The sequence below is a fragment of the Somniosus microcephalus genome, chromosome 30 (genome assembly GCF_052327205.1).
Source record: "Somniosus microcephalus isolate GS21.2 chromosome 30, FLI_Smic_1.0, whole genome shotgun sequence".
Taxonomy (NCBI): Eukaryota; Metazoa; Chordata; class Chondrichthyes; order Squaliformes; family Somniosidae; genus Somniosus; species Somniosus microcephalus.
In genome coordinates, this window is record NC_141016.1 from 25,199,993 (window position 1) to 25,227,638 (window position 27,646).

The window sequence follows — 27,646 nt, forward strand, 5'->3', positions numbered from 1 at the left end:
CGCTTGTATATATTGTGATGCTCAAGGGACAGGCTGGATGGACCAGAGGGTCTTGTCAAGTCTGTCATTGTTCGTATGTTCATATAACCGGCTGAGGTGAATCACCCTATGGTGAATCACAGCTGATCTGTGGCACTGAGACTGAATCATAGAACAGTACAGCACCGAAGGAGGCCATTCGGCCCATCGAGTCTGTGCCGGCTCTGTCGAAGAGCAATCCAGTCAGTCCCACTCGCCCCACTCTTTCCCCATATCCATGCAACTTTTTTTTTCTCCTTCAAGTATTTATCCACTTCCCTTTTGAAGGCTACTTTTGAATCTGCCTCCACCGCCCTATCAGGCAGTGCATTCCAAATCCTAACCATTCATTGCGTAAAAAAGTTTTTCCTCATGTCGCCTCTGGTTCTTTTGCCAATCACCTTAAATTTGTGCCCTTCAGCCATTGGAAAGTTTCTCTTTATTTACTCTATCTAAACCCTTCATGATTTTGAACACCTCTATCAAATCTCCTCTTAGCCTTCTCTGCTCCAAGGAGAACAACCCCAGCTTCTCCAGTCTATCCACGTAACTGTAATCCCTCATCCCTGGAACCATTCTAGTAAATCTCTTCTGCACCCTCTCCAAAGCCTTCACGTCCTTCCTAAAGTGCGGTGCCCAGAATTGGACACAATACTCCAGCTGGGGCCGAACTAGTGTTTGATAAAGGTTTAGTATAACTTCCTGGCTTTTGTACTCTCTGCCTCTATTTATAAAGCCCAGGATCCCATTTGCTTTATTAACTGCTTTGTTAACCTGTCCTGCCCCCTTCAAAGATTTGTGCACAAACACCCCCAGGCCTCTGTTCTTGCACCCCCTTTAGAATTGTACCATTTAACATGTATTGTCTCTCCTCATTCCACCAAAATGTATCACCTCTCACTTTTCTGCGATGAATTTCTTCTGCCGTGTCTGAACTGTGGGCTTTCTTCCCTCCCTTTTGTTTTTGTTTACAATCTGATGTTAAACTCTGTCTGTGTCAGCAGTGGCTCAGCACCCTCGCATCTGAGTCAGAAGGTTGTGGGTTCAAGTCCCACTCCAGAAACTCGAGCACAAAAATCTAGGCTGACGCTCCCTCAGTGCCGCACTGTCGGAGGTGCCGTCTTTCGGATGAGACGTTAAACCGAGGCCCCGTCTGCTCTCTCAGGTGGATGTAAAAGATCCCACGGCACTATTTCGAAGAAGAGCAGGGGAGTTATTCCCTGGTGTCCTGGCCAATATTTATCCCTCAATCAACATCACTAAAAACAGATTATCTGGTCATTATCACATTGCTGTTTGTGGGAGCTTGCTGTGTACAAATTGGCTGCCGCGTTTCTCACATTACAACAGTGACTTCACTTCAAAAAGTACTTCATTGGCTGTAAAGTGCTTTGGGACGTCCTGAGATTGTGAAAGGTGTTGTATAAATGCAAGTCTTTCTTTCTGCCAGTGGCTCAGGGATTAAACGCACCCCTCGGTGAGGTGCTTCCCAGGGGGCCCCAAGCTCAATCCTTGCTCTGTGCCAACCTGCAGTGAAACAATCGGCCTCCAAGCCCCTCGGTTAGAGAAGGGTTCCTCCCGCTCTTTACAACCCCGTCCCTCCCTGCTGGGAAGAGTATGTGTGGACAAATGGGCGACGACGGGGTCGCCCTCACCTGTGAAGGCCCATGCAGTTGAATAGTCCGCCGAGACTCAACAAGTGAGGGGCGTGAAGGTGGCGCGCACCCACAGAACTGGACCCCAGCAAGAATCGGAAGCTGCAGGAGATGAGGAAAGGATAAACGCTCCTCTTCAGAATATTGTGTCGCAGGGATTAGACACGGGGACAGTAAGGTGGCAGCCATTGTGCCAACTTGGTCTGACAATCTACACACGAGAGAGTACTGACCACTCCGCAGTCCACTGCGTTGAAGGAGGGGGCACCGAAGACGTTCTGGATCCACTCGGTTGGCGCGTACATCCCAACCCACAGGAGCAGGCTCAGTCCGTCCTCCAGCAGGTAGAAGCCCTCGGCTGACAGTCGCTTGTCTGAGCAGCGCACTGCCCGGGGCAGGGTCACCTGACTCCCACCTAGCTCGTGCTGCAATTCAAGCAGAGAAACGCGGTGAGAACTCGCCCACGGACCTAATACAGCTACCAGCTATTGCCTGCCATTTACACGCTCCCTTCTCTCTCTCCACCCGTCCACACGCTCCCTTTCCCCCCCCCACTCTCAACATGCAAATTGGAAAGGGTATCTCACTCTGCCCAATCCCACAGTCCTGCTGCACCTAGTTTCACAGACCTCCCTGCTGCAAAAGGTAATTAAATCTCCACAACCCCTCTGCCATCAGGAAGACTTTGAATCAGTGGCCACAATGGTGATGAACGGATTCATCGCAGTGTGTGCACAACACAGCTGATTAAATTCTCTTTCGGTTAATATAGAAGCATAGGCCCCGATATTTACTCCAGGCCGAAAGATAGTGGAGGGGGGTGTTAACTGCACATCTTTAAAATTTTCTCAACAAATCCGACCTTCAATTGACTCATTCGCGAGTTAGTGGCCATTTAGATCTTTCGTTGGATACTTACAGGCTTGGGCCTAGCCACTGGCAAGGGCACGAAGGCTTCAGGAATATTGGGTGACGTTCCCTTCCACCTGTAATACCACATCTTGGGAATGGTGCAAGCCCTGGCGGTCCTCTTGATCCCTGAGCTGAGCTGAGCTTCGAACCTCACGTCGTATCACTAAGGCTGCCCATCACTGCCTGCCTGCAACCCATCATCACTCGCTCCACCAAACTCTGCTGAATGGCTGACTTACACTGACAGCCCCCCACTGAATGAACGGCTCAGAATTCAAGGGAGCCGTGACCGCTGCCAGCGCACCTGTCGTACTTACTACGGGTAAAAGGCGGGGGTAGAAGAAGACGTTGGTTTCTGCGATGTCCATTGACATGACCACCTGCCTGAGGTAGGCCCGCTCATCGATGGAGGCGTCTGCCCCTGGCAGCAGCACATTACTCTTCCGCAGGCAATTCATGTAAAGAGGAAAGATTTTCAGGAACTGTGGCATAACCAGCTGTCGACAGTAAGAAATTTAGAATTAGCCCTGCCGTTAAGGCGGTGGCAATTAGTCCTGGCTTCAAGGCTGAGGGGCATGCTTTGCGTTTTCGCTTTAGAGAACGAGTGTCAAAATCAAGCAGTCACTAGCCAGGGGTCCCTAAGTCTGTTCCCCCGGCAACAGGCCTCAGCCTGGCCTCACACCACTGCCCCTTACTGCACAATTGGAGCATTTAGCCTTTCCCTTACAACTGCCCTTTCAGGAGTGGTCATGCCCATTTGACACCAACCTCCTTACAGGCAGCAGAGAAGAGACTTTCATCCAGTCAGTCTGGGCTGGCCTCAAACCCAGGGGAGAGGTGAAGGGTCAGTGTGTCAACCAACTGGATTGCCCAGTACTCTCCGCAGTGCTGAGCTTCCTGGCTCCAAGGGGCCCAATAACAATGGACAGAAAATGGCTGCCGCCTCACACTGGTGGGTTGTGAAATGTATCCCACGTACAGGAAGTTCTGGAAGTAGGTTCCCTTGAGCAAGTCTCGGAGTTCAGGCAGCCGGAACCATAGTGGCTCGCACGGTGTACAGGCTCCCCTCAGCAGTCACATGAGCATTGTTCGGAAAGCTCGCCCCACACAAGTATTCCCTGGCCCAGCAACAGACTGAGATCGGCTGCCCGCCATCTCCAGCCAGTAGCGAGGCATTCAAGCCGCTCTCTCCGCCTTGTGTTCCACAAGCACAGCAAAGCACTGGAGAGGTAGCACCAATGCTGCCTCCGCAAGATCCTGCAAATCCATTGGCAGGATAGGCGCACCAACGTCAGTGTTCTCGCTCAGGCCAATATCCCCAGCAGCGAAGCTTTGACCACGCTCGATCAGCTCCGATGGACGGGTCACATCGTCCGCATGCCCGATACGAGACTCCTAAAACAAGCGCTCTACTCGGAGCTCCGACACGGCAAGAGAGCCCCAGGTGGGCAGAGGAAACGCTTCAAGGACACCCTCAAAGCCTCCTTGAAAAAGTGCAACATCCCCACCGACACCTGGGAATCCCTGGCCCAAGACCGCACAAAGTGGAGGAAGGCGCAGAACACCTCGAGTCTCTTCACTGGGAGCAAGAAGAAGCCAAGCGCAGGCAGCGCAAGGAGCGCACGTCAACCCAAGCACCCCACCCACCCGCCCCTTCAACCACCGTCTGCCCCACCTGTGACAGAGACTGTCGGTCCCGCATTGGACTCATCAGTCACCTGCGAACTCATTTTTAATGTGGAAGCAAGTCATCCTCGGTTCTGAGGGACTGCCTAAGGAGGAGGAGGAGAGTGGCTAAACCTGGCATTGCATCTGCCACAGATCACTAAACAGCAACACTGGCACCATGCGTGTTAATGTCACAAACTGAGCGGGTAATTATTCTGTGGTACGTACACTCAGTTTATTTTGTCAGGCGCTGCTCAAGTATCAGCTGAGGCTCAGTGGGTAGCACACTTGCCTCCGAGTCAGAAGGTTGTGGATTAAAGTCCCACTCCAGGGACTTGAGCACATAAAGCTAGGCTGACACTCCAGTGCAGTACTGAGGGAGTGCTGCCCTGTCGGAGGGGCCGTCTTTCGGATAAGACGTCAAACCGAGGCCCCGTCTGCTCCCTCAGGTGGACGTGAAAGATCCCATGGCACTATTTCGAAGAAGAGCAGGGGGAGTTCTCCCCGATGTCCTGGCCAATATTTATCCCTCAACCAACATCACTAAAACAGATTATCTGGTCATTATCACAGTGTTGTTTGTGGGAGCTTGCTGTGCGCAAATTGGCTGCCGCGTTTTCCACATTACAACAGTGACTACACTCCAAAAAGTACTTCATTGGCTGTAAAGCACTTTGGGATATCCGGTGGTCATGAAAGGCGCGATATAAATGCAAGTCTTTCTTTTCTTTTTCAATTTTCAAATTCCCACTTCTGATGTGAAGCATCCCCCTGGTGAGAGAATGGCGGGGGTGGGGGCAAGAGATCTGCTGCCAGGGGACATGAATGAGATTGACTCCAGATTCCCCCCACCCCGCCCCACCACCCGCACCACTTCCCCTTTTACTGGCCTGGGAGCCCTTAGCAACCATCTGCCACCTCGCCACCAAGGCACACCGAGGATTAGGAGCTCGCTGTGTGAAGAATCCGAGCCGCTAGCTCCATACCTGCCACAATGGTACAGGAAACTTTGTGATATCCGGCACCGACGGGACCGGCGTGTTGCCGATCTATCAAAACTGCCGGACATACAAAGTTAATGTTGAAGCATACGGAGGTTTTCATCTCCGTATCTGACAACAAACACTGTTGCTTAGCAACAGCTTCTAAAGAGTCGGCTGCAGCTGCAAGCGTCTCTAGCTGAAGCTGTTGCTATAGCTACGGACCTTGCAGTGCCTGACTGGGAAAAAAAAAGAACGAGAACTAAAAAAACTTATAGAAAACGGCTCCTGATTTTTGCCGTTAGATCGAGTATTCCGGACATACAACCTCCGGATAAACCAAAGTTTCCTGTACAACGCAATGGCAGCCCAGCCCCGTGTTAACTCAGCGGTTCCTTCCAGCGCCAACCGCAGCCAGTTTACAGCGGGCAGAGAAACCCAGAGACTCTCGGACCCTTGCAACTCACCGCGGTGCCGATTGCGTTTATGGAGAGGAAGGACTCCCGCGTCTCACCTGGCCTCCGCTGGGCGAAGAATGGGCGCAGTGCTTTCGGTAACAGGCCAGCATCCGAGTAGTATGGCTCACCAGCTCGTCTCGCACCATCTTGGTGGCATGGCCAAGCACGGCGTGATAAGCTGCCGACAAAGAGACACAACACTCCAGGTGAGCACAACACTCCACTAGACGGGTTGCCAGCTCTGGTGGTACATATTCCTGGAGGTTCCATCGCATGACCTCCCTGCTCTCTCCAGTCAACCGCCCATTTGTTACCCCATCTCTTACAACTAATCAAGGAAAGTGTTCCAAGAAAATGAAGGACACACAATTTGTTTTAAACTCACTATGATATTTCTACAGGGTTGCTCCTGGCAGTGTCCAGATTAATCATCAATTCCAGGAGACTCCAGGACAATCCTGGAGGGTTGGCCTTCTTACCCGTTGGTCCTGCGGGCTCGGCTCCTCCGTGCTCCAAGGACCATAGGGGAGAGAGAGCAGTGCAGGGTGACCTCCCGACCTTCCCACCCACCACACCCTCCCCTTTCCCCGGGAAGACCCCCATCTCCAATTATTAGCCTGCACTAATGCCTGGCGTGGGGAGTAGTGGGAAAGTGTGCAAGGACCAGTCATAGAGTCATAGAGTTATACAGCACAGAAAGAGGCCCTTCGGCCCTTTGTGTCCACGCCGGCCATCAAGCCCATTTTCCAGCACTTGGTCCGTAGCCTTGTATGCTATGGCATTTCAAGTGCTCTTCTAAATGCTTCTTGAATGTTGTGAGGGTTCCTGCCTCTACCACTCTTTCAGGCAGTGAGTTCCAGATTCCAACCACCCTCTGGGTGGAAAAGTTTTTCCTCAAATCCCCTCTAACCCTCCTGCCCCTTACCTTGAAACCATGCCCCCTGGTTATTGACCCCTCTACTAAGGGGAAAAGTTCCTTTCTATCTACTCTATCTGTGCCCCTCATAATTTTGCACACCTCAATCGGGTCAGCGATCCCGCTAAGCCGCGCTGCCGTCTGGAGGTCCCGCGCTGGCCGCTCACCGGCCTCTCAACGGGGAGATATCGGGCATGCGCGAAATTTTGAATGGGCCGCGCAGCCCGTTAAAGGGGATCGCGCACCCCAAAAAAATTAGGGGGAAACATTGCTCTTAATTGTGCCAGGATCCCCGTGGAGTTTGATGAGCTGCACACTTCGGCCTGAGCCTTCCCGCGGTGATCGTGGCGGGGGGCGGGGGAAATCGGTGAGTGGACATCCAACCAGTGTCAGCTGGTCTGCCAAGTGTGTGTACTTTAAGTGCCTGGTGTGTACGGTAACTGAGGCCTGATGTCTAACCTTTACTTTGAGGCCTTTGTTCTATGCTCTTTGTCTGACTGTCTTCCTGCACATTACAGTCGGCATGTGGAGAAGGACGAGCAGGTGTCTGTGATATATCGTAACCCTGGCTCCCAGCCACGGGGGGCGGGGGGGCGACCGATTAAACTCTTCCAGTGGCTGCCCTCTGCCCATCTCAGCCCGAGCACTCACTCAGAGAGTGTCCCAGGCAGACTGTGACACAGGTCGTGAAGTCAAAATTCAGACATGATAGTAAAATGAATGTGGAGTGACAAGACGCAGAACGTACCCCTCTGACTATGTTCACTGGTCTGCTCCCTATGCTTAATTGATTCTGTCCACTTGTCTCCCGCTCCCCTGCCCAAGGTGCTGACACGAGTTGGGGTACAGCTCTACTGGCTCCTCATTAATCTTCATAAATTAACCAGTGACAGCCCAGCCCCATCCTCCCATCACTCACTGACCCCACACGTTTCCTTTCCCTGCAGCGGTCACTCGACAATGACCAGAAGCAGGCACCTTGATTGACGTTCTCTCTCTTTCTGTCGTGGCCCAAGCCTTGGCCCCATTGTGATGAGTTAAGTCAGCACGAGCCAAGGATGGGACCTGGATCCATCCTGATGTGTCGGTGATACATCATGGCCAGGAACGTAACTGTCGAGCCTGCAGTAGATCTTCAGCGGGAGATGTTCAGCCACGTGCACTTTGACTTGAAGTCTAGCACTGTGCCTGAAAGCGTTTCTTGCTCCCTGTAAACCTCGGACAACCTTCCCTCTCCCGCCCCCGCCCCCCCTCCAGTCAGCTCCTTTACTCACCAGTCTTGGCAAAGTAGTTCAACAGAGTTTCAGCCTGAGAGGTCCTGAAGGTCTCAATCAGCTGGGTGGAGCAGTTTAGGGTGATGTTGTGTATCCTGAGTCTTCGCTGCCCGCTAACTGTGCTGTAAAGGAGCACGAACTGGGGGAGAGGAACAGTGACAGTCAAGTCAGTGCGAGGAGTAAGAACAGGAGCCTGAGGAGCAGCTTCCTGCCCATCACTATTCAGAACCCTCTCCCTCGGGGACTAAATAGAAAGGATGGATTCAATAATAAGCTAACTTTTTATCAAATCAAATCAAGGACTTCATGCAGTGTATAACTGTAGGAACATAAGAATTAGGAGCAGGAGTAGGCCATTCGGCCCCTCGAGCCTGCTCCGCCATTCAATAAGATCATGGCTGATCTTCTACCTCAACTCCACCTTCCCGCACTATCCCCATATCCCTTGAGTCGCTAACTTTCAAAAATCTATCGACCTCTGTCTTGAAGGTACGCAACGACTGAGCAATAAGACTGTTTGTCTTTGATCCAGGTTTGCCGAGATTGTTGAATCATAGAATGATACAGCACAGAAGGAGGCCATTCGGCCCATCGTGCCTGTGCCAGCTCTCTGAAAGAGCTATCCAATTAAACCCACTCCCCTGCTCTTTCCCCATAACCCTGTAATTTTTTTCCCCTTCAAGTATTTATCCAATTCTCTTATGAATGTTACTATTGAATCTGCTTCCACCGCCCTTTCAGGCAGTGCATTCCAGATCACAATAACTCGCTGCGTAAAAAAAAAGTTTCCTCCTGTCGCTTCTGCATCTTTTGCCAATCGCCTTAAATCTGTGCCCTCTGGTTACCGACCCTTCTGCCACTGGAAACAGTTTCTCCTTATTTACTCTATCAAAACCATTCATGATTTTGAATATCTATTTCAGATCTCCTCTTAACCTTCTCAGCTCAGAGGAGAACCACCCCAGCTTCTCTAAATGCGAGGTTATCCACTTTGGTGTCAAAAACAGGAAGGCAGATTATTATCTGAACGGCAATAGATTGGGAGAAGGGGAAGTGCAACGAGACCTGGGTGTCCTTGTGCACCAGTCGCTGAAGGTAAGCATGCAGGTGCAGCAGGCGGTTAAGAAAGCAAATGGTATGTTGGCCTTCGTAGCGAGAGGGTTCGAGTACAGGAACAAGGATGTCTTGCTGCAGTTGTACAAGGCCAAGATTTTAAGTTCTCTCTTTGTCCTTTTTGTGAGTCTCCTCAACCCTTTCGACTCGTGCTCTGAATTCCCTGCTTCGGGTCCGGCCTTCCATCCAGCGAGTTTTGAGCTGAGAAGTTCAGTTTTTGAGTGGCGCTTTCCAGAATTTTGCCAAAGGGTAGACTGGACATTGGCCCAGAAATTCGGGTCTCCACGGGTGAATACGCACGGGGTACTCACCCGTAAGCCCAATGGAAGTGCCGGTTTCGTGCATGCACTGCGCATGCGTGGGAAACCAGCACTTCCGTTCCCCTGAAAGAAGGGGTTCAGAGGTGGAACGCGTGCATAGGAGAGGCAGCGTGTGCGCATCGAACTTACGTTTTTTTTGCAGGTTTTCCCGGGAAGGTAAGTCTCCAGAAGTTAGAAATGTAAAAAGCAGGCGTAAGGCCTGTTTTTTACAAGGTAAGTAGTGAATTAATTAAAATTAAAACATTTTTTCCACAGGTTTATTATTTTTAAATACTTTAAAGCAAGGTAAGTTTATTTTTAGCCTCGTTAGAAAATTAAAAAAAAATTTCAAAAATTTAAATTGTTTAAAATAGTTATTTCATGTAATTTATAGTTTATTTAAAAAATGTGATTTTTTTTTTTTAATTTATTTGAAGATTTAGTGCTGTTTTGGGGCCATAGTATTTATACATTTTGACAGCTCTGCCTGTCAATCTTATGAATGGAGCATTCCCTGCTCCGATTGGCTCCCCATGGCCCATGTGATCCCAGGGGACACTTCGAACTGACTGCGCCCCTGGGATACGCAAGCACTGCACGCCAGCAGTTGGACCAGGCCCCGGATCGGAATTCCACGGGGGCCCACAGCTCAACGGCCGGCGTGCTAGGTAAGTGCAGGTCGGGGGCTTACACCCGCGGGAAGCCCCCGACCCGAATTTCTGGGCCATTAAACCTTCAGTCCTGAAACACCAGCCCGTTACTTTTCATCACATGGCGAGAAATCAGTTCATAAAGATTTCAACACATTTAATCAGCAGCAAAGCATTAGGCCATGCCTGGTCTGTACTTGGCAATGAGTGACAGCTCGAAGCAAAACTGCATGCAGGCCTCTGCAAAAGTCACTCTTCAGTCAGTTGCCAACCGGCTCGAAGGTGAGACCCCAGGAAATGCCGTTCATTTGTAATTCTTTTCTTCCTTCCAGTGTGGAATTGCCTGAATCATCGAATCTCACAGCACAGAAGGAGGTTATTCGGCCCATCGTGCCTGTGCCGGCTCTTCGAAAGAATTAGTCCCACTCCCCTGCTCTTTCCCCACAGCCCTGCAAATTTTTCCTTTTCTAGTGCTTATCCAATTTCCTTTTGAGAGTTATTATTGAATCTGCTTCCACTGCCCTTTCAGGCAGCGCATTGCAGATCATAACAACTCGCTGTGTAAAATTTTTTTTCCTCATCTCCCCTCTGATTCTTTTGCCAATTATCTTAAATCTGTGTCCTTTGGTTACCGACCCTCCTGCCACTGGAAACAGCTTCTCCCGATCTACTCGATCAAAACCCCTTCATAATTCTGAACACTTCTATTAAATCACCCCTTAACCGTCGCTGCTCGAAGGAGAACAATCCCAGCTTCTCCAGTCTCTCCACGTAACTGAAGTCCCTCATCCCCTGGTACCATTCGAGTAAATCTCCTCTGCACCCACTCCAAGGCCTGGTCTCTGCTCCCTGTTTACCTCACTGCGTGGGGAACTTGAGTCTGGAGCCCACATCCAGGCCGCACCCTGGTACTCGCCGGCACTTCTGTTTTAAATGGATGGACCAAGGTACAAGGTCAAAGCTCACCTTGCAGCCACCACAGTTGGCAAGTATAAGAGGGAAAGGGAGCTAAACACCTTAAGTAGTGGTTAGATGATGCCAAATTTGAGGATTAGAAGCTTGTAAGTTACAGACGCTGGGGGGAGGACTGAGGAACGATAGGAGATCCAAGGTTTTGAGGTCCTGTGAAAGGATACATTAAGAACATAAGAATTAGGAGCAGGAGTCAGCCATATGGCCCATCGAGCCTGCTCCGCCATTCAATAAGATCATGGTGGATCTTCGACCTCAACTCCATTTTATTTTTTTATTCGTTCATGAGATGTGGGCATCACTGGCAAAGCCCGCATTTATTGCCCATCCCTAGTTGCCCTTGAGAAGGTGGTGGTGAGCTGCCTTCTTGAACCGCTGCAGTCTGTGTGGTGAAGGTACTCCCACAGTGCTGTTAGGGAGGGAGTTCCAGGATTTTGACCCAGCGACGATGAAGGATCGGCCGATATACTTCCAAGTCAGGATGGTGTGTGACTTGGAGGGGAACTTGGAGGTGGTGGTGTTCCCATGCGCCTGCTGCCCTTGTCCTTCTAAGTGGTAGAGGTCGCGGGTTTGGGAGATGCTGCCGTAGAAGCCTTGGCGAGTTGCTGCAGTGCATCTTGTAGAGGGACTGCAGCAACCCGCTCGATCTCCGTATCCCTTGATTCCCCGAGAGTCCAAAAGTCTATTGATCCCAGCCTTGAATATACTCAATGATTCAGCATCCACAGCCCTTTGGGGATGAGAATTCCAAAAAGTGTCAACCCTCCGAGTGAAGAAATTCCTCCTCATCTCAGTCTTAAATGGCCGAACCCTTATCCTGAGACTTGTCCCCCTAGTTCTAGACTCTCCAGCCAGGGGGAAACAACCTCTCAGCATCTACCCTGTCAATCCCTCTAAGGATTTTATACATTTCAATACTAGATCTAAAATAGCTGAAAGGAGCACCTCCTTCCCCCTCTGCACCGGATTCCCACTCTCACCAAATTCTCAACTTCCCACTCTGTTTACGATGCACTCAGTTAACGTTGCACCCTCAGAGTATGAGGAGTCTTGGGTCAACACAAGAGAATGAAGAGCAGATGGGATGGTGTGGAAGGAGAGAGGGAAGTTCAAAGTTTGTATGAAAGAAATAAAGGGGGTTATTTTCTTACCTGTATGGGGACACCGTCCTCCTCGCTCAGTTTCCCATCGTGCCTGAACTCCACCAGCAGGGTTTTGTCGCTGTCAATCGCAGCCAGTTCCACCTCCGTCGTGTTCTTCATGTGCAAGGAGCCAAAATAATCAGTCGCTCTGAGACCTAGAGCAAAATAAGGTTCAAGGCGGCTCTGCCTGCAGTCCTGCTCTTATATCAGAAATAGGATTCCACGACTTGGTCTCTGTATTTGTTGAGCTGGGAGCGGGATCACAGGCTTATGGTCTTTTACTATGATCAGACCAGTGGGGTTTGCAGGCCAGAAGTGATCAGTTAGCAAGCGGAGAGGGAGAAGGCAGGGAAAGGGACATTTCCGCAGGCCCAAGACCCAGTGACAGTGGCGCGTGATACGGAAAAGCAAAGGGTATTTTGAAATTTGAACTTGCAGCTCCAGAAGAACTTGTGCCAAGGGCTTGGGTGACTGTGCAGTGCCGCCTGCGGGTGTGACAAGGAGCCATTACAGGTGAGTGGAGGCGCTAATGTAGGAATTCCCATTAGAGCGCCAACTAGTGGCCTTACTAAGTGTAACAGCTATGCAGTGAACATTTTAACAATGTAACAACAGAAAATGCTGGAAAAACTCAGCAGTTCAGTCCTGACGAAGGGTTTCGACCCGAAACGTTGACTCTGTTTCTCTCTCCACGGATGTTGCCTGACCTGCTGAGATTTTTCCAGCATTTTCTGTTGTTATTTCGGATTTCCAGCATCCGCAGTATTTTGCTATAACATTTTAACAATGGCATTCCCATTCGAATTGCTCACAAAGCAGTTTCCAATCGTGTGCACCTTACGCAAGGTTTTTATATGTAAAGTCTAACAAGTAAAAATAATATTTGCATGATGGCCAATCACAATTCACTCTGACAAAAAGCGAAATACTGAAAGAAAATGAATTTGCAGAGATTTAAAAAGCAAGTGTGAGGTAATGCATTTGGGGAGGGCTAACAAGGCAAGGGAATACACAATAAATGGTAGGACAACGAGAAGTGTAGAAGATCAGAGGGACCTTGGCGTGCATGTCCACAGATCCCTAGCAGGACAGGTAGATAAGGTGGTTAAGAAGGCATATGGGATACTTTCCTTTATTAGCTGAGGCATAGAATATAAGAGCAGGGAGGTTATGCTAGAACTGTATAAAACAATAGTTAGGCCTCAGCTGTAGGCCACAGAGTAATGTGTACAGTTCTGGTCACCACATTACAGGAAGGATGTGATTGCACTAGAGAGGGTACAGAGGAGATTTACAAGGATGTTGCCAGGACTGGAGAATTTTAGCTATGAGGAAAGATTGGATCGGCTGGGGTTGTTTTCTTTGGAACAGAGGAGGCTGAGGGGAGACCTAATTGAGGTGTATAAAATTATGAGGGGCCTAGATAGAGTGGATAGAAAGGACCTATTTCCCTTAGCAGTGAGGTCAATAACCAGGGGGCATAGATTTAAAGTAATTGGTAGAAGGATTAGAGAGGAGTTGAGGAGAACTTTTTTCACCCAGAGGGTGGTGGGGGTCTGGAACTCACTGCCTGAAAGGGAGGTCGAGGCAGAAACCCTCAGCACATTTAAAAAGTACTTGGATATGCGCTTGAAGTGCCGTAACCTACAGGGCTACGGACCAAGAGCTGGAAAGTGGGATTAAGCCGGATAGCTCTTTTTCGGCCGGCACAGACAAGATGGGCTGAATGGCCTCCTTCTGTGCTGTAAATTTCTATGATTCTATGATTTTAAGACCTCAGACTATAGACATTTGTAATAAAGCCAGATATTGGATGCTGTTACTCAGGAAAATTGGGGTGCTGTTATCTCCTCTCAGGGGCTCTCAGCAAACACCCACACCTGGGTGGGTTGGAACATCCCTTCCTGTTTTACAGGAAGCTAGTTTCAAAGGGAAGGGGTGTAGCAGCAAGTTTGATTGGTGGCTTTTCCAGCCAACCCTGGAGACGAAGAGGGACCAAGCACCGAGTTCCTGAGGGAACAGGAAAAAGCTGAACAAAAACCCCACATGTTAGCTGCCAGGTTTTTGAAAGAAGGCTGCAGGAATGTTAGAATACAACAATTAGGAATTATTGACCCGGGATTTTCAGTCAGTGGCGAAGAAAGTTGCCCACAGAGATCTCGCGATCCCTGTGGTGAGAAGTTTGCCTTTTTCGACGTGCAATTGAGATCAGTGTAGTGTACTGGGAATCGTCAACCAGCTGTCTAAGCAGCCAATCACAATGCAGAATTCTCACAGACAGCAAACCAGGAAATGAAAAGCAGCTTTTATCCCCACTTTTTAAAAATGTTACAGAGAGCAAAACAAATATTGGGGCGCTCACATGGGGTAAAGGTAAACCTGAAATAAAGATGAACAAACTTTTAAAAACTATAATTTTTGTTTAAGTTTCTTAATAATTGTAATTTTCATCATTATGGAGAAATTTGACACTCCACAAAATTAAAATTAGTTTTTCGGGGCCATAACGGTTGTTTAGCAGTCAATACACTGTTAAAACCCCAATTACACCTAATCCAACAAGGCCTAACTTTTAATGGAATACAGTAGCAAAATACTGCGGATGCTGGAAATCTGAAATAACAACAGAAAATGCTGGAAGCACTCAGCAGGCTAGGCAGTAAGGGTGACCCCGAGCTTCCGGTCGCCTGTCACTTTAATTATCCGCTCCACTCCCACTCTGATCTCTCTGCCCTCGGCCTCTTACACTGTTCCAATGCAGCTCAACGTAAGCTCGAGGAACATAGAAACATAGAAGATAGGAGCAGGAGTAGGCCATTCGGCCCCTCGAGCCTGCTCCGCCATTTAATGAGATCATGATTGATCATCCAAACTCTACCCTGTCCCTGCCTTCTCCCCATATCCCTTGATCCCTTTAGCCTTAAGAAATATATCTAACTCCTTCTTGAATATATTTAATGAATTGGCCTCAACTGCCTTCTGTGGTAGAGAATTCCACAGGTTCACCACTCTCTGGGTGAAGAGATTCCTCCTCATCTCTGCCCTAAATGGCTTACCCCTTATCCTTAGACTGTGACCCCTGGTTCTGGACTCCCCCGATTAGGCACTTTACAGCCTTCTGGACTCAACATTGAGTTCAACAATTTCAGACTATTAACTCCTGCCCCCATTTTTCAGGCTGTTTATGATTCTGCCAATCCCCATTTACAACATTTAATCGCTCCTGCCTCCCACCCTAGCACAGAATGTTCCTTCCTCCCCTCTCCTCCCCTCTCCCTCTCCCTGTCTCTGCACCTGCTTAATATCTGTTACATCTCTAGCCTTTTCCAGTTCTGATGAAGGGTCCCAGACCTGAAACGTTCACTCTGTTTCTCTCTCCACGGATGCTGCCTAGCCTGCTGAGTGCTTCCAGCATATTCTGTTGTTATTTCTAACTTTTAAGGGGGTGTTTAACAGTGATATTACCGCGGAAAAGCCCAAGTTTACGTCAGTTTCCCTGATTTCCCTGATTACCGGCTATGGGGTGGAGGGGGGCACAGCGCAGCCAGTGTCGGAGCAGTGGATGACAGACCGCAACTTCAGGATTTCCACGTTAGGATGCGTATGCGCTACATCCTGAAGTTGCGGTCAGTTTCAAAGGGGCAGTTCGCTGTTCTTACCCACCGCAAATTCTGGGCCATTCTGGTTAAGTCAAGCAAGGTGACTTAGCAGGGAAGCATAGAGTGTTTATTATTTTGTATTGTGCAACACTGTCCACGGTAAACTTGACTGAATCTAAAAGTGACCGACAAGCTTTGAGGGCGAGAGACTGCTGGGCTAAAACATGATGTGCTGGTATTTTTCCATCAAAAGATAAGATCTTGAAAATTCTGTGAGAATCACGAGTCAACAACCTGCAAATATGAAAACAACGACTCTCTCCAACCCTTGAATGTCTGGTTAACTACGTGTCAAAACAGATAGAAGGAGAGAAAAACAACGTTAATCACACAGTTTGGGATGCGAATGCTTTGGGCAAGTTGCCAAGTTTTGGGGGTATGAGGGATATTGTAGACGGGCATTCGTGGCTGCAGTCGAGGGCGGCCTGGTCAGTCATATGTCTAGTCATCGCTGAATTGACCTCTCATCTGGTGAATAGTATGCACAGTAAACTCTTTCGTATCTGGCACCTACGGGACCGGGATGGTGCCGGTTGATTCAAAATTCCGGATAACGGAGAGGTATGCCGACCGAGGCAATTGATATATCGGCCGACCTCAGGCCTGAAGGAGGTAATTCTGTGGGGGTTGTTCCGAACTCAGGAGGGGAGGCGGGACATGGAGTGGCAATGGCCCAAGCTGGTTTGGTAAAATCCGAAGGAGCAGAGCCTGCTTATTCTGGCCCCACCAATATACAGTAAAACTTCCCTTTGGGTTCCTCTTTGGCTGGGCGGCCAGCTGATACTGTGCGGGGCCTACGCACACTCTGCCCAGTACTGTCCAAAAATGGCTACAGCGGCGGCGGGAACAAGTGGTAAGTCATTCCCCAGTCATTGTTGCCATGTTTCAACGCCACACATGGAATAAACATGCAGTTAGAATGTGCATTAATCCGAATACAATTTTGCCGGTTATTGAAGAATTACGGATGATTAAGTGCCGTTTAAACAAGAGTTTACTGTAATAACAACAGAAAAACGCTGGAAAAACTCAGCAGGCCAGGCAACATCCGTGGAGAGAGAAATAGAGTCAACGTTTCAGGTCGAAACCCTTCGTCAAGACCTGAAACGTTGACTCTATTTCTCTCTCCACAGATGTTGCCTAGCCTGCTGAGTTTTTCCAGCATTTTCTGTTGTTATTTCGGATTTCCAGCATCTGCAGTATTTTGCTATCGTACAAGAGTTTACTGTATGTGGTTTTGTTTATAATCACCTGAGCTTAAAGTAAATGATTTTAGGTGCTTGCTTGTGATAAGTACATGAATTGAGTACAGTTTGTATTCTGGTAATTACTTGTAACCTCTTGTTGATTTTTTTAAGTAAAGGAAGTTTCACAGATTCATTGGGTTTTGTGTTGTCTGTTCCATGGGTCTGAACTCTATAAACTGTCAGACAATCAGAACGTCTTACAATTGTTATATGAAGGCAAATTGTACTGATTGAATTAAGTGTAACTGTTCATAACTGTTGCTGTCCGTTCATGGTGCTGTGAAGGAAAGCGGCTAAATAATTAAATTACCAAATGTTTACTTGGCCAACTTCAGAGCGACTGAAGAACCAGACATGTAATAAGACACAAATACCCATTTCAGATCATAGGGATACTACTGTTACAACCCTGGGTTTCTCTCCCGTACAGTTAGACATTGAGCAGTCCGGCAACATGTCCAAATGTTAAATGCTCAGACCGCTGTTACTGAGAATATCCAAGGTAAGACCCTAAATCTGTTACAGACGGGTAACGCGCAGTGGCTGTCGTGACGCAGGATGTCGTTAGTGCCTTCGGCCAGGATAGTTTTGGTGCTGTGACAGGGTGGAAGATGGACTGATGAGATTCAAACAAAGATTTTTGGCAGAGCTGGGCACGGAGCTGGGAGGAGACGGTACACTGCAAGACCTTGGGGAGGAACGGGGAGGTTAGAGATGAGGCAATCATTGGAGAGAGTGGACGTGTCAAAATTGGGCTTTCTGAGGAATAGGCAATTTTGAAAAGGAGAGGGATGGTGCCCGAGTAAAGGGAGCCACTGACAATGCTGGTAAGTATGGGATAAGTCAAGATATGGCGATTGAAGAAGGCCGTGCCTGAAAATTGGTCAAGGAAGGAAAAGTGAGGGAGAGAAAGTGTTCCACAGATTTGAGATCCAAGGAAGCGATGCGTTAGATGACCTGGAATTTAGTCTGAAGTACAATAACTCAGTGAAAAATAAACAAATTCACAAAATCAGAAAGTATACCTTTCCTTGTGTGAACCTTCATCACAGCATTGAATCCTATCACCTTCTCCACATCCCTCCGAAGGTCATCCTGGAACTGCTCTGCATCTCTGTCAGCCTGCAGATCAGATCAAAGCGATGGGTTATAGAGGTGTCGGCGATCCAGTCACTGAGCGTTTTACCCCATTAGGCTATTGTAGTTCAATCCAGAATTGCTCCCTTTCGATTCAGTACCTGTATGCTTTATGTTACCAATTTGGGTTCTTCTGCCCTTTTTCCTGCAGAGACCTTTGCCTTTGATGTTTCAGACTGCTCTAGTAGGTTAGCCCAAGTTCCCGCCATCCCTGACAGGGTGTTCACTTGCCTTGTTATCTAGATTAAAAATCAGAGACTAGCCATGATAACAAACAAGAGAACGCTTCTTTAGATTCTTCCAGCTATTGGTTCTCATGGGGTACGGTAGTGTAGTGGTTATGTTACTGGACTAGTAGCACGGTGGCATAGTGGTTAGCACTGTTGCCTCACAGCGCCAGGGACCCGGGTTCGAATCCGGCCTCGGGCGACTGTCTGTGTGGAGTTTGCACATTCTCCCCGTGTTTGCGTGGGTTTCCTCCGGGTGCTCCGGTTTCCTCCCACAGTCCAAAGATGTGTGGGTTAGGATGATTGGCTATGATAAATTGACCCTTAGTGTTAGGGGGATTAAATACGCGGGGATAGGGTGGGATATGTGTTGGTGTAGGGGTTATGGGGATCGGGTGGGATATGTGTCGGTGCAGGCTCGATGGGCCAAAATGGCCTCTATCTGCACTGTGGGGTTTCTGTGATTTCTGTGATAATCCATGGGTCCGGACTAATAATCCAGGGAATGTGAGTTTAAATTCCTCCATGGCTTTTTGGGAATTTGAAGTAAATGTAGAAGTGACCATGAAGCTAAAAACCCAACGGGTTCCCTGATGTGCCATCCTCACCCGGTCTGGCTTATATATGTCTCCTGTCCAAGGTGGCTGACCCAGACATTTCTGATGTGTAAAATAACAACAGAAAATGCTGGAAAAACTCAGCAGGTCAGGCAACATCCGTGGAGAGAAATTTGAGTTGACGTTTCGGGTCGAACCCTTCTTCAAAACTGGAAAGAAAAGAAAATAGATCGAAGGCAGGGCTGCGATCGGACAAAAGAGTTAAAAGAAACAAAAGAAGTAAAAGAGACAATAAAAGGTATTCGAAGCTAGACGAGATGGTAATAGGCTGAGATTAGGTGTGAAGTGTACTGGCAGGGCAAGAGATAGCTGCCAGGTGTGAGAGAGAAACAAAAGGAAAGGGGGGGGGGGGGAAAGGAGTGGAAAAATTACAAGAAAAACGTAATAGGGGCCGAGGTTATGATCTGAAATTGTTGAACTCGATATTGAGTCCGGAAGGCTGCAGAGTGCCTAATCGGAAGATGAGGTGTTGTTCCTCGAGTTTACGTTGAGCTTCCGTGGAACAATACAAGAGGCCAAGGACGGTGAGGTGACTTAAAATGACAGGCGACCGGAAGCTCGGGGTCACCCTTACGGACTGAACGGAGGTGTTCCGCAAAGCGGTCACCCAATCTGCGTTTGGTCTCCCCAATGTAGAGGAGACCGCATCGTGAGCAGCGAATACAGTATACTAGATTGCGAGAAGTACAAGTAAATCGCTGTTTCACCTGGAAGGGGTGTTTGGGGCCCTGGACAGTGGGAAGGGGGGAGGTATAAGGGCAGGTGTTACATCTCCTCTGCTTGCACGGGAAGGTGCCAGGCGAAGGGGAAGGGCTGTTTGGGGTGATAGAGGAGTGGACTAGGGTGTCTCGGAGGGAGCGGTCCCTACGGAATGCTGAAAGGGGAGGGGAGGGGAGGGGAGGGGAAGATACGTTTGGTGGTGGGATCACTTTGGAGGTAGCGGAAATGCCGGAGGATTTTGCTATCATTTCTGATATGTGTACAGGAGAACTTTCTCAATCAATATGTCTCCAGTCCAACAATGAAGGAAGCAGTGTTGGATCTGGTTCTGGGAAATGAAGTAGGGCAAGTGAAGGGTGATACAGCAGGAGATCATCTAGCAAACAGTGACCACAACATAATTCGATCTCGAGTAATTATGGAAAGAGACCAGGAAATATCGGAGGTAAAAATGCTCAACTGGGGAAGAGCTAATTTCAGTGGTTTAAGAAGGGACCAAGCACAGGCAGTGTGTACCATCTACAAGATGCACTGCAGCAACTCGCCAAGGCTTCTTCGGCAGCACCTCCCAAACCCGTGACCTCTTCCACCTAGAAGGACAAGGGCAGCAGGCGCATGGGAACACCACCACCTCCAAGTTCCCCTCCAAGTCACACACCATCCTGACTTAGAAGTATATTGCCGATCCTTCATTGTCGCTGGGTCAAAATCCTGGAACTCCCTGCCTACCAGCACTGTGGGAGCACCTTCACCACACGGACTGCAGCAGTTCAAGAAGGCGGCTCACCACCACCTTCTCAAGGGCAATTAGGGATGGGCAATAAATGCTGGCCTTACCAGCGACGCCCACATCCCATAAACAAATTTTTTAAAAGGTAGATTGGAAAAGGCGACTGCAGGGTAAAGCAGGAACGGAGCATTCAGGGAAGAGATAGTTCAGGTACAAACGAGGCATATTCTTTTTGCAGGGAAAGGGTAGAGCATCCAAAGCTAATGCACCCTGGATGACAAAGGAAGTAAAAGATAAAATAAATCAGAAAAAGGAGGCTTATGACAAATGTCAGGAGCAAGATTCAGTTAATAATCAGGAAGATTATGGAAAGTACAGGAGGGAATTGAAAAAGTTAATACAGGAGGCAAAGAGAGGTTACGAGAAAAGGTTAGCAGGCATCATTAAATTGAACCCTAAAACATTTTATATACGTATAAAGTGTAAGAGGTTAGCTAGAGGAAAAGTTGGGCCTATTAAGGACTCAAAGGGAAATCTTCATGTCGAGGCAGAGGCAAGGTATTAAATGGATACTCTGCATCTGTCTTCACAAAGGAAGTGGATGATGTGAAGGTTACACTAGAAGAGGAGAGGGAAGTTATGGACAGGATAGTAATAGATTGAGAAGATGTACTAAAAAGATTAGTATTGCTGAAAGTTGATAAATCACCTGGTCCAGATAGAATTTATCCTAAGTTGCTGAAAGAAGCAAAGGTAGAAATAGCAGAGGCATTGGTCAGCTGTGGCTCAGTGGGTAACACACTCGCCTCTGAACCAGAACGGTTGTGGGTTCAAGTTCAAGTCTCACTCCCGGGACTTGAGTCACACTAGGCTGACACTCCAGTGCAGTGCTGAGGGAGTGCTGCAGTGTCGGAGGTGCCGTCTTTCGGATGAGACGTTAAACCGAGGCCCCGTCTGCTCTCTCAGGTGGACGTAAAAGATCCCATGGCACTATTTCGAAGAAGAGCAGGGGAGTTATTGCCGGTGTCCTGGCCAATATTTATCCCTCAACCAACATAACAAAAACAGATTATCTGGTCATTGTCACATTGCTGTTTGTGGGAGCTTGCTGTGCGCAAATTGGCTGCCATGTTGCCCACATTACAACAGTGACTTCACTTCAAAAGTATTTAATTGACTGTAAAGCACTTTGAGACATTCGGTGGTTGTGAAGAGGCGCTATATAAATGCATGTCTTTCTTTTTTCTTTTTCTTTCAATCCTCATTGGATACAGGAGTAGTGTCGGAGGACTGGAGGGTTGCTAATGTTATACCACTATTCAAAAAAGGGGAGAGGGATAAACCAGGAAACTGTAGGCCCAGCAGCCGAATATCGGTGGTGGGGAAGTTATTGGAAACCATTATCAGGGACAAAATAAACTTTCATTTGGAAAGACATGGGTTAATCAAGGAGAGCCAGCATGGGTTTGTTAAAGGCAAATCGTGCCTGACTTGATTGAGTTCTTTGATAAGGCAACAGAGGTTGATCAAGGACTCAAATAATGCAGTAGATGTTGGTACATGGGCTTACGGAAGGCATTTGACAAAACCCCATACAGGAGGCTTGTTAAGAAGATGGAAGCCCATGGAATTAAGGCGAAAGTGACTGTATGGATGCAAAATTGCCTCAGTGACAGGAAGCAGAGGGTGGCGGTGGATGGATGGTTTTCAGACTGGGAGGTGGTTTGCAGTGATATTCCCCAAGGCTCAGTTTTGGGTCCATTACTCATTTCAATTTTTACAAACAACCTAGACTCGGTGTAGGGAGCAGCATTATAAAGTTTGCAGATGATGCGAAACTTGGCAGCGTAGTAGATAGTGATGAGGATAGTTGGAGACAGGATGGTGAAATGGGCGGAAGCACGGCAGATGGAGTTCAATACGGAGAAGTATGAAGTGACACTAATATGGAAAGACAATATCCTACAAGTGGCATGATTTTGAAAAGTGTAGATGAGCAGAGAGACCTTGGTGTCCATATACACAAATCCCTAAAGGTGGCAGGGCAAGTTGATGAGGTGATTAATAAAGCATCTGGGTTACTTGGGATTATAAATAGAGGAATAGAATATAAAAGCAGAGAGATCAGGCTCGAACTTTATAAATCACAGTTAGGCCTCAGCTGGATTATTGTGGACAATTCTGGGCCCCACACTTCAGGAAAGATGTAAAGGCCTTAGAAAGGGGACAGAGGAGGTTTCCCAGGATGTTACCAGGGATGAAGGACTTCAGTTATGAGGAGAGGTTGGAAAAGTTCGGACTGTTCCCCTTGGAACAGAGAAGGTTAAGAGGTGACCTAATCGAGGTTTTCAAGATGATGAGAGGTTTTGATGGAGTAGATCGAGAAAAACTATTCCCTCTGGCGAGTGGGTCAATAACCAGAGGTCAGAGATTCAAAATCATTGGAGAAAGATCTCGAGGGGAGATGAGGAGAAATGTTTTCACTCGGAGAATTTTTCGGGATCTGGAACGCTCGACCTGAAAAGGTGGAGGAAGCTGATTCCATCAATAGTTTTAAAAGGGAGTTGGACGGGTTCTTGAGGATGAGGAACTCACAGGGTTACGGACAGAAAGCGGGGGGTCCTTGTGTTTGAAAGCAGCAGAGTAACACAACAGAGATCTTTGTGCTTTAAACCACCAAACAATCACAATGGCCCAGTAATTCCGGGCACAACGCGTGAGTACGGACGGGGTACTCACGCATGTGCCCGGAGGAATTGCCGGTTTTCAGCATGCTCAGCGCATGTGCTGAAAACCGGCATTTCCTGTCCTCTGACCCAAGGGGTTAAGAGGCAGAACGCGCGTGACTGCACAGGCAGCGCGTGCGCGCTGAAATTCCTTTTTTTTTTCCCCAGAGTTGCGCGCGTGTAAAGGCCTCAGGTCTTTACGCGTGGAAAAACAAGACATAAGTATTTCGTTTTTCAGGTAAGTGGGCTTTTAGTACAATGTAGAATTTTTTTTCCCCACAGGTTTGTTATTTTTAAAGATTTTACAGGATGGTAAGTTTAGTTTTAGACCCTATTTTTTAAAAATGTATTTTTTTCAAAAAATTGATTAATTGTTTAAAACATTTTTTTAAACTTATTTATAGTTAATATAATCAGTGGGATGTTTTTTAAAATTTTATTTAAAGTTTAAGTAGTGTTTTGGCAGCCCATACTTTTCATGAGTTTGACAGCTCTTATAGTCAAACTCATGAATGAATTTCCCCTCCCCTGATTGGCTGCACAGTGCTCACCTGATCCCAGCCGGCACATCGCACTAACTACGCCGCTGGATCAGGTAAGCACAGCGCGCTGACAGCTGAACCAGGCCTGTGACAGGAAATGCGAGCAGGCCCGGGCTTCAGATGTCGGCGCACAGGGTGAGTGCACATCGGGGGCTTGCACGTGCAGCAAGCCCCCAATCCTAATTTCAGGGCCATTGTGTGACTGCTTTCCAAAGAGCCAATCCCCTTGATCCTAGATCGAGCCTGAGCAACATGGTCTCAGATTGCAAGAACTGCACCTTTAAATGTAAAGATGTTTATTTAAGTACAGTTAGCCTCGCTCTTACACTGGTGGAAAAATGACAGTGGTCACTTTGAGATTAAATTAGATTTGTTTGTAAAAGGCAAACAGAGAAAGGATGCAGAGATGTTGATTATCAAATCAAGTTCGCGTCAAGTTCGGAAAAATTAGTGAATGAATTTTTGTTTTCAGCCAAGATGAGGGCTGTCACTACAGAGACCTGGGACACTTCTCCACTGTGTAGCATCAAGCGCTGCCAAATCAGGTACAGCAAGGAGTCAGATGCAGAGTAAAGCCCTCACCCCAAAGAGCTGCACACCCCTAACTCACAAAAGCAGCCCCTACTGCACTCTTACGAGGCTTCCGTTTCCCTCCTGCACCCTCGCTGAAAACTCAGTGTTGTGCTGTGTATTTACACCCACTCTGAGTCACCCGCGGACTGGCCAAACTGATTACAACTCACTTTAAAGACCTTTTAAATTCGGTTTGCTTAAAAAAATAATTACCAGATTGAGACCAGGACCCAGGTTTATTTGCCCTAGCCCATTACTACTTTAAACTGAAAGAAAGATTGCATTTATGTAACGCTTTTCACAGCCTCAGGATATCACAGTGTCAGCTGTGGCTCAGTTGGTAGCACTCTCGCTCTCTGAGTCAGAAGGTTGTGGGTTCAAGTCCCACTCCAGGGACCAAAGCACAAAAATCTAGGCTGATACTCCCAGGGGAGTGCTGAGGGAGTGCTGCACTGTCGGAGGTGCTGTCTTTTGGATGAGATGTTAAGCCGAGGCCCCGTCTGCTCTCTCAGGTGGACGTAAAAGATCCCATGGCACTACTTTGAAGAAGAGCAGGGGAGTTATCCCCGGTGTCCTGGCCAATATTTATCCCTCAATCAACATCACTAAAACAGATTATCTGGTCATCATCATATTGCTGTTTTGTGGGAGCTTGCTGTGCGTAAATTGGCTGCCGCCTTTCCTACATTACAACAGTGACTACACTTCAAAAAGTACTTCATTGGCTGTAAAGCGCTTTGGGACGTCCTGAGGTCGTGAAAGGCGCTATAGAAATGCAAGTCTTTCTTTCTTTCAAAGATTATTATAGCCAACTAAGTACTTTTGAAGTGTAGTCACTGTTGGAATGTAGGAAACGCGGCAGCCAATTTGCGCAAAATGTGATAATGATCAAATAATCTATTTTAGTAGAAACATAGAAACATAGAAACATAGAAGATAGGAGCAGGAGTAGGCCATTTAGCCCCTCGAGCCTGCTCCGCCATTCAATGCGATCATGGCTGATCATCCAAATTCAGTACCCTGTCCCTGCTTTCTCCCCATACCCCTTGATCCCTTTAGCCTTAAGAAATATATCCAACTCCTTCTTGAATATATTTAATGTATTGGCCTCTATTGCCTTCTGTGGTAGAGAATTCCACAGGTTCACCACTCTCTGGGTGAAGAAATTCCTCCTCATTTCTGTCCTAAATGGCCTACCCCTTATCCTTAGACTGTGACCCCTGGTTCTGGACTCCCCAACCATCGGGAACATCCTTCCTGCATCTAGTCTGTCCAGTCCTGTCAGAATTTTATAAGTTTCAATGAGATCCCCTCTCATTCTTCTAAACTCCAGCGAGTACAAGCCCAATCGACCCAATCTCTCCTCATACGTCATTCCTGCCATCCCAGGTGTCAGCCTGCTGAATCTTCGCTGAACTCCTTCCATGGCAAGAACATCCTTCCTCATGATGTTGATTGAGCGATAAATATTGGCCAGGATACCAGGGAGAACTTACCTGTTCTACTTCGAAATAGTGCCATTGGATCATTTAGGTCCACCTGAGAGAGCAGATGGGGCCTCGGTTTAATGCCTCATCCAAAAGACGGCACCTCCGACTGCAAATCTCTGGCGGGGGATTTGAACCCATGACCTACCTGACTCAGAGGCGAGAGCGCCACCCATTGAGCCACGGCTGACACTGGCTAGACTGTGCTGAAGCAGACTGATTAAGAAGGAACCACGTTACCTTGAAGTTGCTGTACTTGTAGAGGTTCCCTCCCGTCCGGAAGGTCAGCAGTCCCAGTGAGGCCACGTCCACATACTGGTCGGGGAAGAGGAAGAGGTCCACGCAGCAGCCTTGCTGCACGCACTGCTTGGCCAGCTTCTGGTAGTAGCTGCTCTGGGGCTGGAAAAGAATCTAACACGACAGGCAAGGCTCACTCGGTGCATCAGTTCTCCTTAAAACAACTAAAAACTCTCTCTGGCACTAAAACAACCAAAAAACTCACGGCACAAGGCTGCCAAGTGGGGGGCGACGCCCCACAATGTGAGTTCCCAATCTTGGCCAAGCCAGCAGGAGGAGATTGCTGAGTGAATCTCAGCTCTCTTCCCCCCGTCCCCACCCCAGCTTTAGCACAGGTCCTGGTCCCAAGTTATAAAGTGGCACTTGGATGAAATGAGAGCATGTCTCGGGGGATGGAGGAGTGGAGGGGGTTGGGATAACTATGCAAACAAATTAATTTAACGTACATTATCTGTTGCTTGGATTAGAAACTGTTCAAGAAAGGCTACTAGATGACAGAGACTCACTCAAGCCCAGTGATAAAAGAAAGCCCTTGCATTTATATAGCACCTTTCACGACGTCAGGACGTCCCAATGCGCTTGACAGCCAATGAAGAACTTTTAAAGTGTAATCACTGTTGTAATGTAGGAAACGTGGCAGCCAATTGCACACAGCAAGCTCCCACAAACAGCAATGTGATAATGACCAGATAATCTGTTTTAGTGATGTTGATTGAGGGATAAATATTGGCCAGGACACCGGGGAGAACTCCCCTGCTCTTCTTCGAAATAATGCCCCGGGATCCTTTACGTCCACCCGAGAGAGCAGACGGGGCCTCGGTTTAATGTCTCATCCGAAAAACGGCACCTCCGACAGTGCAGGACCCCCTCAGCACTACACGGGAGTGTCAGCCTAGATTGTTGTGCTCAAGTGTCTGGAGTGGGACTTGAACCCACAACCTTCTGACTCAGAGGCAAGAGTGCTACCAACTCTGGAATATTCTCCACTTGCATGGATGAGTGCAGCTCCAACAACACTCAAGAAGCTCGACACCATCCAGGACAAAGCAGCCCGCTTGATTGGCACCCCATCCACCACCTTAAACATTCACTCCCTCCACCACCAGTGCACCGTGGCTGCAGTGTGTACCATCTACAAGATGCACTGCAGCAACTCGCCAAGGCTCCTTCGGCAGCACCTCCCAAACCCGCGACCTCTTCCACCTAGAAGGACAAGGGCAGCAGGCGCATGGGAACACCACCATCTCCAAGTTCCCCTCCAAGTCACACATCATCCTGACTTAGAAGTATATCGCCGATCCTTCATCGTCACTGGGTCAAAATCCTGGAACTCCCTCCCTAACAGCGCTGTGGGAGCACCTTCACCACACGGACTGCAGCGGTTCAAGAAGGCGGCTCACCACCACCTTCTCAAGGGCAATTAGGGATGGGCAATAAATGCTGGCCTTGCCAGCGACGCCCACATCCCATAAACGAATAAAAACAAACGGAGCCACGGCTGACTATGATACAAGGTTCCAGTCACACAATATTTTTTCTTTTCAAGTTACTTTTCCAGGCAGATGACAAAAAAAAAATTCCTAATGTTCAATAACAGGTTGAGGCACATTAGAGTGCTCTCACCCCC

General features: G+C 48.2%; 1 protein-coding gene across 1 annotated transcript in view; it reads right to left on the reverse strand.

Moving 5' to 3' along the window:
- LOC147098024 (protein transport protein Sec24C-like) overlaps positions 1-27,646 on the reverse strand; it is a 100,362-nt gene that overhangs the window by 11,382 nt on the left and 61,334 nt on the right. Inside the window, exons 14-20 of the mRNA XM_085971232.1 lie at positions 25,963-26,133; positions 17,989-18,085; positions 12,067-12,212; positions 7,882-8,020; positions 5,748-5,869; positions 2,903-3,082; positions 1,907-2,098 (exon numbers count right to left, since the gene is read on the reverse strand). Of these exons, the coding sequence (XP_085827358.1) occupies positions 1,907-2,098; positions 2,903-3,082; positions 5,748-5,869; positions 7,882-8,020; positions 12,067-12,212; positions 17,989-18,085; positions 25,963-26,133 (1,047 nt within the window). The remainder of the gene's footprint in view (positions 1-1,906; positions 2,099-2,902; positions 3,083-5,747; positions 5,870-7,881; positions 8,021-12,066; positions 12,213-17,988; positions 18,086-25,962; positions 26,134-27,646) is intronic.